A 16601-nucleotide genomic window follows, 5' to 3' on the forward strand; every position below is an offset into this window, starting at 1 on the left:
TCCAAATGCTTTAGTTTTACGAATAACAAAACTAGAAATCAAGAATCAGATTAGAAACATTACAAGTGTTATTATACACACGTCTTAATTGCAAGTAAGTGATGAATTCCCACCAATGCTCTAATTACAGAAATAGTCCACATAGGTACATAGAATACACACACGTGAAGTGACCGCTTTTCCTTTGGCCAACTCTTTTTTTTTCCTTGAATATTAAGCCAAGCCTAAGCTTGATAACTAGAGTACAAAGAGAAATCTAGTTCGCCAAACGATTGGCAGGTACTTCAGAATAAAAGATATTAAAACAATCAATAGGGACTGTCTGCATAACTTGCAACTCAAAGCTACCATGATGGGCACTCCTAGCCAGTTGGTCCACACACGGCCAACTCTTTCTTTTGGCTAACAAGTTTGCTTTGACAGCTGAGATCACAGATTGTAATTTAAATACAGTTCACAACCTGAACCACACCTTCTGAGACTGCATAACTTGTATGCAAAAGCAATCACACACACAAGTTCTTGATCTGACCTTTGGGCAAATTGATCTACAAAGGCAAATAAACCAAGTCAACTATGAGATCATCAGTGACCTAGTTTACAGATTGAAGTTACTTGAAAATTTCCCGGTGAAAAAGATGTTTTCTCCATTGCTTTGGAAAATGAACTTCAAAAGAAAAAGTGTTTGAAACCTGCAGGCTGAAAATTACGCACAAGATAGCCATAATTCTCATTGTGTAGTAAACTGCCACAGAGCATTCGGTCGAGGATGAACAAGTCTTTCATCTCCTTGATGAGTGTCTAGTCCCCACACTGATATGAAGTCGCTGCTTTTCATTCTGCAGCGAGCTGACGTCAATGTTGAACATTGAACTCTTAATCTCACACCCCCCCCCCTTTTTTTTTAATTCTACCTTCACTAGAGGCAAGCACGGTGGGTAAGAATGTAACCAAACTAGCTGAATATTGAAAGGCCCAGCTCAGTAGACATCTGCATACCTTCTATTGTATTCATCTTTCATCTGTATTCCACTGGCCTAATGGCTAATGGTATGCTCTAAGAGAATGGAGGAGAATAGACGACAGAAGGTGAAGGAAGGATTGATTTAGAATAAAATCAAGGGGAAGGTCTGAGTTATCCTTCTATTTCTATCCTCTTCCATAATCCTCTCCATTCAATATAAGTAATTCTGGCATGTACTTGTCACACAACCAGTTAGAGCTGGGAATCAATGGAGACTTACCAAAATGGGTGTGCTAAGGGATACCTCCACCTGAACACCCCACTTTGACAAGCTCTCATTGGCTTCTAGCCTGTAGATTAATTTCTCAGTCAACCCAGTAAGGCAGTAACCGTATCCCTTCATGCTCCATTTAGTGAAAATGGTGGACGTGTAGACCTTCTTGGTGGCAATACACAAATGCCAGATTGCTAACCCACAGATAGAGCACCCTCAAGACCGTAAATTGTTAATATGCGGAGAAGCAGGACTCATAGGAGATAGAAATGGCCTTTTTACAAATGAATGATCCAATAACTGGACTGCAGTTGGCCTTTCATTAGGGTTAACTTGCAGGCACTTGAGAATAAAATCTCGGGCATCTTTTGATAAAGATGCTGGAACAGGAGGAGGTTCACCTCTACCAATCCGAAATAAAGCTTGCATCTGATGTGACAAAGAAAAAATATATCTATCACTAGTCATCCAAGGTTAAAGAGAAGCATAGCCTATCTAACTTAAAGGTCTGAAATCCGAATAGCCAAGTCAACTAAAATTCTGAAGGAAATTTGTAAGAGTAGGAAAGTAGAGGCAAAGGAGGAGAAAATCCAGCCAGTAATAGATCAATCAAGGAGAAAGGGTAAAATAACCAAGCTTCAGGATAAATAAGGGGACATATTGAGAAATGTTAGACATACTCCTTCCAGATGAGAGTAAGGAGGCTGGCGTGTCAACATCTCCAAAACTGTGCATCCCAAGCCCCATATATCAGCTGCTAGGCCATAACCACGGCTTTTCAGATTTACAACCTACAATCAAACAATTTAATTCATAACAATCACATTTAAGCTCGTGTAGTGTGAAAATTTATGTAACAGTTATAAAAAAATTCCAGTAAATTACAAAGGAGACGAAATAAAATCATTTGAAGATTGCGAATGTGAACTCTGGCATGAGAAAAATAATGGAGCCATATGATTAAGTTGAATAGTTTAGAGATTTTCTACTTACTTTTTCTCAGCAAATCAGAACATTTTATAAAATGCAGACCAAGGCTAACAACTGAGCTAGACGGCTATGTCATCTCATTCTAGTTCATCCATTTGCACGAATTAAATTTTAAATTATAATAACAAACAAATTGTGCAAGGGCAGCAGCTAACCTCAGGGGCCATCCAATACGGGGAGCCTTTGCTTGATTTAACATCATTCATAGTGGTTGCCTGTTAATATAGAATGATCAATATAATGTATATTCAAAGCAGCATTTTGATTTGCATCGATAAGACCATCCTTTTTAGCTCAAGTTAAAAAAAGCAGGGAGCTGAATGGAAAATTTGTTTCCATGATAAAGGGTACCTTGGCTAGCCCAAAATCAGCAAGCTTTACTGACCCATTTGCATCAACCAGTATATTAGCACACTTGATGTCCCTAAAAGTCATTCACCATAAAAACTATCACTTGTTATCCAGTTCCATCCAAATATGAAATTCCACAATTTGATATACCAACATGTGCACGCAAGGAGCCACCTCAGTTCCCCCCAAAACTTTTAAGAGTATCTCTCCCTAGAACATTAAGCGCCAAATAAAATTCACTTGAACCTTTCATGCATCAATGAAATATCAATAGCCAAGCCAGCTACACTTCCTACCTAACCTAACCTTTTATCATATTGCTCACAGGCATCAATATAGTATGCTCAGTTGGCCGTAAAAAAAAAAAAAAATCAACATAGTATGTTCACTCCTTACCTGTGAACCACATTGCGATCATGAAGATACTTTAACCCACTTAAAATCTGCCTTGTGTATGAAGAAACTTGAGAGTCCCTCAGACGATACTTTTGATAGAGTTTTGCCAATGATCCTTTGGTTACAAGCTCTAGGAAGATGTATAGCGTATTTTTATTCTAAGAAAGGAAAGTTATCTCATTAGTAACAAAAAAAGGAGAGAAATAACGACACTTGAAATGCAAATGCTATCGAATAATAGAGCTAGGCATAAAATAATTCAGGGAGCAGACCACTGAAAAGGGTACAAGAATTCACACATCACTGAAAGCAATTCCCAGATGTGGGCCAACAAACATCATTTTGAGGTAAAAATTAGAGGAACAAAGGCATCAAATAGCCAGTCAGTTTATTGATATAAATCACGAAGCTGTAAACCCAAACAGAAAAAATGAAGCTAATGAAAAGGAGGACCATAAGGGGAGTTCAAAACTTTAGATAAAGCCAGCTCATACTACTTCAAGAGTCCTACAAAACATGGATAAAGGTAAGTTTATGTCACTTCTTGGGCCAAACATGAGGAAGTTTGTTTTGAATTTGGTTTATTAGAGTTAAGGTCCAAAATGAAAAGTAGGTTAATATTTTAAAATTGAAATGCCAAAAGGAAGAAGTTATGTCCTTGAAGCAGCCCAACAGCGATCAAGAAGACCCTTGGAGATTTACAAATAGTTTCTTATTTAAATTGGCTCATTCATGAACATGAATATATTTTCATCCAAGAATATCATACTACAGGGGAATAAAAGAGACTTTCCAGTTAGCGAGCAGCATACCCTGTCTGTGCCAAGATATCGAACAATGTTCTCATGTTCAAATTGACTCAAAAGATATATTTCCTGAAAGACAGGCCGTAAAAATATTCCATTTAATCAAATTTTCCCATGAAAAGATGGAATAAATAAATAAAGAATAAGCCATCGAAACCAGGAAGAATGAATAACCAGCCTTTACACCTGCTGAAGTTGGAAAATGCTCTGTTTTCCTTGGGTTCCCTGATCCAGCAAAGAAACTTCCTTTACAGCAAAAAAGAATCCATCACTGCAGGAAAAGAAAATGCACGTGTTACTTCTGTCAAAACAAAGTAAAATATAAATCAGGAAGAATGAATACCCAACCAAATGGTTTCTTGAGATATCTTCTGTCTAATGTCTTTAGCAGGTCTTTGGTAATAGAGATTTCAGATGTATAGAGTTTTCGACGGACAGGCAAGTCACTATCTTTTAAAATGTGTATTCATTATGTAACTTGCAACAGTACTCACTACCATGATTTGGTTACTTTCCTCAAACGGACATATGATTACAACAAGAAGCCTTATACGACGCCATTGTGGACAAATGATTAAAAAAAAAAAAGTTCCTAAATCATCGGTTTAGGTTTATTAAAGTGATAATCAAGTTTGCTTGAACATCAAGTTATTTCCAACTATTCATTAGTGTGAGTGTGAGTCGGCTACATGCATGATGCCATTGTGAAACTAGTGAAGGCAAGAATGAAAAACAAGGAAACAAAGGAACTCACTCTGTGAAGCCTTCATACACCGTTCCAAATGATCCTTTCCCTAAAATCTCCCCCTTTTGCCAAGATTTGAAAATGCGTCTAAATGAACCATTTGGAGAGACATTGTAAACCGATTCGTCAGCACCACCAAAAACCTTGTGAACAACGCCATCACTTTCTTCGTCATCACGGGACGTAGATGAAGAAGAATCCGAAATAAGATTTCTTTCCCCATGTCTCCGACTATGCGACTCTTCCCCACCATCAATTCCTCGGTCACCAACCTCATTTGCTCCGACGCGCATTTCATCTTCCTCCCCCGAAGAAATGATTCCCTCATCACGAATCGGTGAATCATTATCAACAACACCGTCTGACAAAGACCTCACTAAATCCCAAGTAGATATCCCGTCATCCACGACCGGCGGCAGCATTACTGGGGGCGTTGAAAGGACGGGAGGCCTAGCACCCTTGATTCCCCCACCCCCAAGAGGCTTAGAATCAGATGGAACGTCACTCTTCCCGAGCTGCCCTTCATCAAGAGGCACTTCAATACCACGATTAATCGAAACCCTAGATTCAAGTTTCACCGATTTCTCATCCTCTACCTTCTTATCCGGTAATTTAGCACTTAAATTATAGCGAGACCTTTGGGCTTTCCAGGCATCAACTGGAATGGCAAAGTCGTCCGGGCCAGAAAGCCCAAGGCTGCGGAAAATCAATTCGAACTCGCCGTCGATTCCCTGGACACGGATGCTGGTTTGTCTCTGAAGAGAAGGGGAAAGATCGAGGGATGAGGGAGATTGAAAATCTGGGGACGAGGAATCGTCGAAGGAGGAAGCTAAGGAGGCGGGAACTTGGTAATCGATGTTCTTCATGGCATTTCGGCGCTCAAGCCTGGGCTTCAGGCGCTTGCGCTTGGCAGCGTCCATGTCTTGAAGGTGTGGATGATTTCTGGGGCGGAAATGTCAGTATCAGAGTCAGGAAGCGAAAACCAGGAACAGCACCGGAGAGACGGCTGAACTGAGAGTGTACAGCATCTTATTTGGCAGATTGCATGAAGTGATTGGGCTGAAAGGTGGAGGAAGAAGAAGAAAGAGAAGTGAGAGGAGAGCGATGGATTGCCACGTGGCGACAGGCGCAGACACCGAGATGATGAGGAAGAGTTGTTGGGAGTTCTATGGTCAGGGTCTGTCACCCTCCCTTCCACTTCCGCCATTCGTATTCTTATAATACTCCTTCTCTTGCAACTCAATTTTGCCGGTCTGACTATAATTAAAGTCGGGAATAAAAATTAAATTTGACGGACCGTTCGTTTAAATTTATTTTAATAAAAATTTGGATTTACAATTTTAATATTTTTTAAAATAATTAGGCTTCAAAGTCCAGCCCTTTTAAACCCTAAGAAAATAAACTCGGGCCCAGGTAATTCGTGAAGCCCATTTTACTATTCACAAAGTATTGTTTTCGTCTCTTTTCAGATAATGTGCAAACATTGATTTATACCTGCAATTGGTTGAATTTTTTTGTGCCATTTTATAGTAATTTTTATATTTTATCTTGTGATATATGTGTAGATATATATTTGATAATAAAAAATTTTAATTAATAATTATTGTAGGTGATGATGATGAAGCTACAGAAATAATTGATATTGTGCCTCCGCCTCCGTCTTTCACAAGTGAATCTACATTTGAGGGTTTTAATATTTTATTTATGGATGATAATGAGGGAGATCTTGATTAAGATTGATGATATTTGCCTTCATCTTATTTACTTTTGTTCATTTTTTAGATTATATAAGACTTTGATTTGATATATGTTAAATTTTAAAATATTCTAAATAAATGTTAATGTTGAATTTTATTTTATTTTATTCTTATTTGGGTTTACGGGCCCGGCCCTGAACCCTATGAATAAGGTTCGAGTTTTAATTTTAAAATAAAATTAAGGTAACCGAATTTTAGGACCTAGGTCCACTCATTTACCAACTCTAACTATAACTTAAAATGGTTAACTTATTACATTTTATTTTAAAATTAAAAATATTACAGTATTTGAGATATATAGAAACAATAAATTAAAATAAATTTTTTAATAATTTATAATAGAAGTAAAATTAAAAATTATTAATTAATAATTTTTATGTGACTCATATTAAAAATTATAAAATTATTATAAAAAAAAAACTTGTAATAAGGACCAAAGGAAATAATAAACAAAGCTCATATCCTTACAAAATTCAAAGCTAAAGGCAAACAAATTGCTGGAAGTGTTTAATAATTAATAATCTCTTTATCATAAAATGTATACAATAGACTCATGTTTATTTCACTTATTATACTTTCTCCATATAAAAATATAAAATATTTTTTAAAAAATTAAATATTAAAAAAATGTAAAGTATTTTTAGTCTTTTAAGATGTAATCATTGTTTTTTTTTTTAAATACCCCTATTGATGAATAACTTTATATTTATTATAGGGTATTTAATAAGGTAAATATGAAAAAATAGAATTAGTTTAAAAATAAAAAATCACTTCATTAAAAGATAAAATTTAATTAAAAATATCTTATATTTTTAAATGAAAGAAGTTACATTGAGAATGCGTAGCCTAATTAGGAGGACAAAGCTACACCAAATTGAAGAGAAAAACAAATAGGCAAATAGCCAACTCTCTCCAGAGAGTATACATCTATCTCATTTTGTAAGTAAATTTCTCATTTCTTTATCATAAAATATTTTTTTGATATGTCAAACATACAGTTAGTATTTATACAAAAAATTCTAGCATACCTATCAACAAGTATTTGATTTGACTGGTAAAGAAACTGTACCACCTTAACTTTAAATTTTAAGTTTGAGTCATGAAAATATCTCAACATCTAAAAGTAAAACTTTGAAAGACCTCAACATGTCTCTATCTGAATTAATTGGAAACGGTTGGCCTTCGAACAGTGGATATTTTATTTGAAAAATTTCAATAAACCTTCCTTTTCTGAGAAACAATTAGAGTTATACTAAGTTCAATATGAAATGCAGTGCATGTGCGTGGCATGTCAATAAATACAGTATTACATTTATGTTACTTAAAATTAAAATATTGACCAAAAAAATTAAAACAAAATGAAAAGTCAAGGTGTCACATGGTTTTCTGACTAGAGAAGAGCAATCATCCTCGTTCGTGATTTTCCATACTTCATTAGCCAATTAAACTTTGTTGACGTGTCCCATGGATCTCAATCTTAGGACTCTCTTCCGTTCGATTTTTTTTTTTTTTTTGCCTTTGGGCCTTGGAGGCAAAGATTTTCCAGGCTCATTAAATCATAGTATTAAAAATCAAACCAAATCAGCTGGGTCAATTCAAAAACTAGTGACCCGATCTCTTGTTCGATTTGAGTTTACTCTTAACCCAGTGAGAGAGTAAATCAATATAACCCGATTAACCCAGGTTCAACCCGGTATAACCCGGTGGGTTGATTGGGTTAACCAGGTTATTATTTTTTCAAACTTTTACCCCCAAAATGATGTTGTTTTTGTTTTTTTTTTTTTTATTTTTCAGAGCTCTGAGTTCGGAAATAAGATAACAAAAAAAAATAAAATTGAAGTCAAAAAATAAAAAATTAAAGGCAGAGCATGCTAAGTCCAAAAAATTTAGTATTTTATTATTATTAGACTTTTGAGTGGTTGGATTTGGTTGAATGTTTTTATAATTAATATTTTTTTATTTAAATTATATTATTTTAATCATGACCGGTTTGCCACCGATTCAACCCCGATTGAACCACTAACCCGTGACCCAATATCATGACCGGTTTAATGACTGATTTGGTTTTACGTACCTTGCATTAAACAATTCAATGCAGAGACTGGTAAACATGTGTAAACGTAAACTAATATTTTAATTTTTAAAGAGAGTTATCTCTAATTGAATCTAATAATGTAAATTTAAAATAATCCTTGAATCTGATCTAATCTAAAATCTAAAAAAAATAATTAAATGTTGTTGTGCTTGCTATATGATGTTGAAAGTTTATCGTATTGTTGTTGCCGCGTGATCACTATTACAACTGTAAAAGGTCCATTTTTTTCAAAAAAAAAAAAAACGCGTTTTCAATTTTAGGGAGAATCATACAATAAACAATTTCACTCTAGGCTCACTACATTTTAATATTACACTATAGGCCCAACAGTTTTTGTTGCAATTTTTTTAAAAAACGAAAGTACAATCTTCAAACATCATGTTGTGCAAGAAAAATTGTACTTTCCTCTTCAAAAAAAATTACAACCAAAGTTCTTGAACCTGCAGTAGAATAATAGAATATATTGAGTTTATAGTGTAATTTTTTAATCTTTTAAAGTCTGCAGTGCAATTCTCCCCTTTTTAAAGTGTTGCTGTATTGCCTTGTTGATGGCGATATCCCATCGTGAATTTCACTTTAGACGACGCTGTAGGGACAGCGAACATATCTTTTTTTTTTTTTTTCCTTCTTTTCCCTTTTATTTTTCTTTTTTTGATCCGAGAATAATGGAGATATTTTTTTAAAATAAAACGAAACATATGACCTCCTTTTTTCTTGTGCGATTGACCAGCTGTAATTTTTTTCTTTTTTACTGTTCACACATGGGAAACGTTAACTCATACAGGACAATTTTGGTATTTATTTTAAGGAAAATACAATTAAGGAATTGAAAGATTTAATTAAATTTAAATGAAATAAAGACTAAATGTTTCCGAAATTTGAAATAATGACCAATGCTTTTTTAATGAATTGGTCTAAAATTAAAGTTTGCTATTTTTGTTTAGGTTAAAAAGTAATTTTATCTTTAAATTATAAATCAAAAAGCGTATGGTATTTTGAACATATTTTTTACATAATGTTCTCCTTTAATTTTTAAAAACATTGTAATATCGCTCCTGATATTAACAAAAATTAAATTTAAGCATTAGTTGATAAAAAATATTACAAAAAAGGATAAAGAAATTATTTCTGTTCTTTTCTATATTTTTTGGATCATTTTTTGTAATTTTTATCAACTAATAACAATCAAAATTAATATTTATTAGTGGTAGAGCCAATATTATATCATTTTTAAAAATTAAAAAAATATTGTATAAAAAATGAATTCAAGGTTCCAAATGCTCCTACATCTATATTTTAACCATTGTTATTTCATAATTTGCAACTATCAAAATAAGAATTTTGCATGTGAAATTCACTAATGTGTGAAGGAGAAACTTGTCAAACATAGTGTCACCATATTTTCATTAATTTTCTTTTCTCATACCCTTATTTGCAAACCTCAAAATAAGAGTTTACAAATAAAATTCATTAATTTGTGAAGGAAAATTTTGCTCAAGTAACTATGTATTTGATAAGTTTTTTATTCACAAATTAGCATTTTTGGTTTAAAAGTTGCAAGAATGAGAGTAGCAAATATTTAGATTAATTTATTATATTGAAGAAGCTTTAGTCTTTGTTTTAAATTTTCAAATCTTTATATTCTTGTTTATAAGTTTAATTCAATCTATTAGTTTAATATGTCATCCCCTTTGTTTTATTTGGCTGTCTTTGGAAGTCTTAATTTTTTTTTATTTGAGTAAATAAATATAAATAATTTGTGAAACTTGTGTTGTTTTGTTTGTCTTATCTGCTTGTAAAAGTTATGTCATTGGGAATCCAGAGGCAGAAAAAGAAAATCGGGAAATAATAGCAGGCCTGCATTTTAAATGTATTTAGGTATGAGAAGATCTTGACTTAACTGACTATACATTATATATTTTTTGCGAAAACAATAACCGTTGCTTTCATGTATATTTTTTAATAAAATTATAAATTTTTTTAAAATTTTATGTTTTATCCAAAATATCCAAATAATTATTCGATGTTCACTGTGGATTTTTTTTAAAAAAAAATTGAAGACGCTAAATTTTGAGCAAGATAAACTTTTGTTACTGATTAGTTTCTTATTTTACTTGTGAAACACGCTTGTAACAAACTAACAATGACATTTTTAAAGTTCAACTTTTTCACAAACAAATTTCCCTAAATGTTGTGCTGTCTATATGTAGCATTTTTGAATTCTTTTTTATAAGAATAATAATTTTGAATTCTTAATTATATATATATATATATAACTTTTTTAACGTGGTAGTGAAATAATTAACTCATAATTTCGGCAAAAAAAAATATTAACTTATAATTAACTGTTGGATTTACATGTAAAATAAAAAAGTTTGGAAAAAGATAACTCTAAGTTCCTACACTTTACTCGCATTTTGCTATTAATCTCTACATTTTTTTGATATTCTAAATCTCTACACTTTATTTATAAAAAAACCTAAAACACTAAAAAATAAAATGTAGAAATTTAGAACATCAAAAAAAAATGTGCAGAGATCGGTAACAAAACACAAGCAAGGTGCAAAATACAAAGTTATACTTTTCCAAAAAAGGTTCAAAATGGATTTATCGTCCTTGGCAAGAACAGGGTTTGTTGTCAAATTCTAAGATGACGACGATAATAAATTACCTAATATAATTTATTAAATTAAAAAGATATGTAATCTATCTAATTTTAAATTTTTAAATTTAAAACTTCAATTTATAAACAAAGAGGAAAAAATGATTCTTTGTGTGCCACAACTACCATTGATTTATGGCTTTTTTTTTTCCTTACCTGAATACCATTGATTCATGGCTTTAACTCCATGCAATTCTCTCAATCCTTAAATTTGATTATCAATTGGGATAATGAAACTTTTATTCTTTTAAGTTTGTGTTAGTTATCAATTTAATCTCTCAAATTTAATTTTTATTAATTTAATTGTTAAGTTTGTCTTAGTTATCATTTGATTGTTTTTTAAAAATATAAAATTATTAAAATTTATTGACATGGATTATGGAATATTATTGGTAGCTATGTAGATCAATGAAATGAAGTATGATTATTTATGTAGTAAAAAACATGCTAAGAAATTTTTAAAAGCAAAAGAATAAAATGCAGTATAATGGATTAGATTAATAAAAAATCAAACTGATTTGAAAGCTAAATTGTTCTCATTTAGCTACATATACGTACTAAATTATCAATATATATACACACACTTTAGACATTAGATTAATTCATGCTTTAATTTGTGTTTTAAATTACTTAAAAGACAAACATGATAATTTATAAAAATATAAAGGATGAAATCGATAAAATTAAACTTAAAGGATTAAATTAATAATTGAGATGAACTTGACCGATCAAAAGTTTCATTATCCCTCTATCAATTCATGCAACTTTAATTTGTTCTTTCTCGTATAAAAATGAAACGGAGTTTCTCTTAATGATATTATATATGTGTGTGTATTTTGTTGTGCAATCAACCATAGTTTGGATATATTTGGATTCATCGCCCTTTAGTTAGTTAAGGTTAATTAGTTTGAACTTGTTGCTGTTGGTTAATGATTTTGTATGAGCATGTTGCTCTTGGTTGTATGAATATAATATTGATTCTCTCTTTACTTTCTTAACATATTCTTTTACAACAATCATTTCACATCTGAATAATTAATGTAACATTTTATGTGGCTCCAATACTCTAAATTTATGGACAACTGAAACTTTGTTTAACTCAATTCCATTAATATTTAGGACAAATCTCAGAGTAATACAGCAGTCAAATTTTTGCATTTTAAATTAGAATAGAACTCGAATAAATCCACATATATACTCCCTCCGTTAAAAAATACAATGCATTTTTAATTGAATCTCACCCCCTAATAAAGCAGTTACCTACTTTTAAACTAATCCTATCTTTTCATATTTACTTCTATTAAATAAATAGGGATACTTAAAAAAAAGATAATAATTATACCTCAAAAGATTAAAAATGTCTAACATTTTTAAACACTAAATTCCTTAAAAAATGCTTTATATTTTAAGGAAATGAGTATATAATTGAGCAATTTAAAGTCACACGTTAATATGGAGATGTGTGTGTAAAATTGATTACAATAAAAAATAATACTGTTTGGACTAAAATTGAAATGTCACTCACCAAAGGTCATAACCTAAAGTGGGCTAAGTAATTAAAGAGTTATGCCCAATCAACAATCTAAATAAAAGGATTAGCCTAAATCTCAAAAGAATAACTCAGTCAAACTTGATATTAGTAAATCTTATTCGGGGACAACAACACTTATCCAAATATTGATATTTTTATGTTTGTAGTTCTTAAATTCATTAGATAGCTTTTACGTGTAGCTTTATTTTCATTTTCAATTCTATAATCCTTTAATATTAATCAAATATTTGTTCTACCAACTCTTGTATATCTTTTACATCCAGATAAACTATAGTAAGGGAGTTAGGGGACACTTTGTTATTATTTAAGATTCAATGTTTCTTGTACGCCTGATAATTTATTGGTCCCAATGAGCAAACATTTGTGCAGATTTTTCTTTTGCACCATGAATGCTGATATAGTTAACTATATCATGATGAGAAATCAAAACCCACAAATATTACAAGGGAAAGAAACAGAAAAGGAATATTATAAAAAATAATCAATCAATATATATGCGCGCGCGCGCGCGCACACATATATATAAAAACATTTACCAATATCAATCAATCCGGTCCTGCCAGTGCCACACTGGCGCATTGTGCTCTATATAATCCAAACTTTTACATACCATTTTACTGTATATTCTTTCTATATTCACTCAACTTTTTGTAAACCTATATAAGCTTAACTCCATGGTTGAGCTAGAGACGATTCATCCCTACTTCCTAGGACCAAAAGGAGGACGAAGATCCTAAGGTACTAAAAGGATGGCTCTCTTTATCAACCCTAGACATAGATCAGCTGACTCATCATCATCTTCTTCACCTCTCTCAACTACATACCCTAGGGCTGAGGAAACGTTTTCAAGACTGATCTGCTTGACATCCGAGAAAATGGTGACGGTTGATGGAAGGAAAACGCAGTTTATCATTAGCAGGGTTGTTGGTGAGATCGAACACAAGCCCTCCTTTAGAATTAGAATTAGGATGATGATGAAGATTAGGGTTTAGGGTTGTGAAGTTACTTGAAGAGACGAAAGTGTTACTATAATTAGGTTGTGATGATGATGAAGAGTCAAGTAACATGAAGGAAGCTGCTGTTGAAGCAGTAGACGCCATGGCTGTTGCACCTACAGGCAGAGGATGATTATGTGTCCCTTCGTACGTTGTAATCAGGATCGACATGTCCTCTATGCATCTTTGTACCTGCAAATATAATGTAGCAGACACATATGTAATTAATGTGATTATATTGGAATAATTAATAAAATTAATTTTGAACAAATAATCCTAAACACAAGGCTTAACTATGTGTTAATATACTGTCTTCACTTTTAATCAATTAATTTTCGATCTGTGTTAGTCTTTGTTTTTTTTTCCTTAAATGCATCCATTAAAGACTACTATATATATTTATATATAAACATGAGATACTAACAAAACTAATTAAAGATTTATTAAGACTATTCAAGAATTAATTATGTTAAAATAAATAAATAAATGATTGTGATTGCTTTGGTAATAAATATAATTGCCATACTGATAAAAATAACCGGATCCAGGAGTAAATCAAAACAAAAAAAAATTATGATTGCCAAAAATATTAAAACCAGCTATGTTTAATTAGGAAAAAAATTATCAAATACAAATGCACTCCCTTTGTTTTTATTTATAGAAAAAATTATTACTTTTAGTTTTTTTTATATATAAGCAAAATAAAATTTTTCAATTGACATTTATTACAGATTTCTTAAATTATCTCTCATAATTTCATCATTCATAATTATAAAAAATAATTAATGAAGGGTATTTTAGTTTATTTTTTTTATTTTGAACATAATTAATATAATTAATTAATTTTTTTAAACCGTGTAATGCGTTTTTTTCTCCTACACATATAAGCATATGTGTTAAAGCTTGAGAGATTCAATAATATGTTGGCAAAAAAATCAGAGAGATTCAATAATATGTTGTTGATTAATTTTAGAAAATCGAAATGTTATATTTTTATTATAAAATGATAACAAATAAATTCTATATCTTAATATAATTTTTATGAGAAATTAAAAATGTAAAATTATTTACCTGCTTCCTTACAGGGCATCCTGGAGCTACAGTGCATCGATAATAGGCACGGGGACATGGATTTCCTTTAGCAATTTTTTGCCCATATTTTCTCCATTGGCACCCATCATTCATCTACAAAAACAAATATAATGAAGCAAGAGATCAATTAATAAATTAATCATTTCGCAAAATAGTCATACAATTACTGATGTCAAATTAAGGACAGATTAATTACACACACACACACACGATTAGTATATTTTAATTAAAAAAACTCACAGTGGCTGTGTCACATCTTGCTCTAACACAAACCCTAGCCTTTCTATTTGGAGTAGACGACGTCGCAGCATGAGGATGATGAGAATTCGAAGAAGAATCAGGCAAGTGATGATGATGATGATGAATCTGATTGATGATGAACTGGTTTTGTTGCAGTGACGACGAAGAAGAAGAAGCCACTATTAATTGTTCTTTGTCTGGATCTTGATGAGGTGCATCACTTGGAGTACTTGACGTTGTGTGTAACCTTAGTGATAATCCCAAATCATCATTCTCACTAATACGATCCTTGATAGAGGCTTTGATGTAGTTTTTGTCGGTGCTGCTCCTGGTGGTGGTGGTGGTCCTTCTTCTTCACTTCTCATGGCAATATTATTATTATTCTTGTTGCCTTGAAGTGATGAGAGAGAGATTTGAGGATCCTGTATGTAGATGAGATCTATAATCATTAATCTTATACGCACGCACACACACATATATCACAATTCAAGGAAGAATATTCTGATTGAATAAACAATATATAATGAAATTAATCGTGTAATACACTCTCCCAAACCTATTTACATATCACTTGCAACAAGTTTCATGAAAATTTTAAAATTTATTAACTTTACCTAAAAATTTAAGGTAAAATGTAACTTTTGGTTCTTGATTTTTTTTTTCAATTATCCATTTAATCACTAAACTTTAATTTATAGCAATTCGATACTTATAGTTTATTGACATTAAATAATTCAATCCTTGTAGTTTCTTAAAATTTCGTCTCTATAGTTTTTTTCATTGATTATAGGTATCCTCCTATTGAAAATAATTCTACTCAATTTCTATAATTCTATAATTCAACAAATTATAAGAATTGAGATGTACATTGAATTAAAATTTAAGAACTAAATTGATAATTGAGAAAAAAATTTAATAACTAAAAGTTGTATTATACCAAAATTGATAAGTTTTTAACTTTGCCACCTCTAAATATGCATACTTTACTAATAGTTAATATGAATAAAACTGAAAGAAAAAATTGTGATAATTAAAAAGTCAACGACACATCTTGTAAATGGGATAAAATAATTCTTCTTTCTCTATCTTATAAATTAAATAGGATTAGAAGAAGTATTAATTAAGTAATTAATAATTACCTTGTTCTTGATATTGTTGAGCTGGATGACTGAGAATTTGATTTGGAGATCATAGTAATTGTTCATGGCTTGCTCCACTACTCTCCTCAACACTTTGTTTTCCTCTTTCATACGATCCATCTCCATTTTTAACATTCTTAGCTCCTGCAAAATTATTTCATTATATTCATCCTTTATAAAAGTGCACAATTAAACATGTACACTATAGCAATAATAAAAATAATAATTCATTCCTCCAAATTAACAAGAACTAACTAGATATGCAGCATGAGAAAATGATAAATCAAAGGGAGAATAATCATCATTATCTATGGCTTGGTTTGTTGACATGGAGGAATTCAGAAAATGATTAATTTGCAACAAAGATTTCTGCGTTTGCTATATATTGAGTGATTTCTATTTCTGTCGGTAATTCATGTTTTTACTGAAATTCTAGCTACACACACACACCAGCTGGTCTATCGTTAATTCACCGTTTTATTTTATTGTAGCGCGTGTTCATGAATAATAATGAAACTGTAAACATATCGCTAATTATACGTA

General features: G+C 31.6%; 2 protein-coding genes across 5 annotated transcripts; both read right to left on the minus strand.

Annotated features, from left to right (window-relative positions):
• Nucleotides 1–28: 28 nt before the first annotated feature.
• LOC129285892 (mitogen-activated protein kinase kinase kinase 1-like) lies at nt 29–5702 on the minus strand. Of its 4 annotated transcripts, none has more exons than XR_008587412.1 (9): nt 4536–5702; nt 3968–4052; nt 3788–3850; nt 2976–3133; nt 2580–2652; nt 2384–2443; nt 1919–2029; nt 715–1667; nt 29–548 (listed from the first exon to the last, which is right to left on the minus strand). XR_008587412.1 is itself a non-coding variant. In XM_054921854.1 (8 exons), exons 1-8 carry the CDS (start codon nt 5444–5446, stop codon nt 507–509), a joined length of 1503 nt encoding a protein of 500 aa, XP_054777829.1. In that variant the 5' UTR covers nt 5447–5702; the 3' UTR covers nt 29–506. The 4 variants fall into 4 exon arrangements, 2 of the variants coding, with proteins under 2 accessions (XP_054777829.1, XP_054777828.1); XR_008587413.1 differs by having other exon boundaries at nt 693–1667; XM_054921854.1 differs by lacking the exon at nt 715–1667.
• A 7343-nt stretch (nt 5703–13045) lies between these two features.
• On the minus strand, nt 13046–16111 carry LOC129285658 (probable WRKY transcription factor 9). Its single transcript, XM_054921426.1, has 4 exons — nt 16059–16111; nt 14920–15271; nt 14659–14772; nt 13046–13779 (listed from the first exon to the last, which is right to left on the minus strand). Exons 1-4 carry the CDS (start codon nt 16109–16111, stop codon nt 13438–13440), a joined length of 861 nt encoding a protein of 286 aa, XP_054777401.1. The 3' UTR covers nt 13046–13437.
• Nucleotides 16112–16601: the final 490 nt, after the last annotated feature.

The sequence above is a fragment of the Prosopis cineraria genome, unplaced genomic scaffold (assembly GCF_029017545.1).
Source record: "Prosopis cineraria cultivar Desert tree isolate PC_DT_omini unplaced genomic scaffold, ASM2901754v1 PC11, whole genome shotgun sequence".
Classification (NCBI taxonomy): domain Eukaryota; kingdom Viridiplantae; phylum Streptophyta; class Magnoliopsida; order Fabales; family Fabaceae; genus Prosopis; species Prosopis cineraria.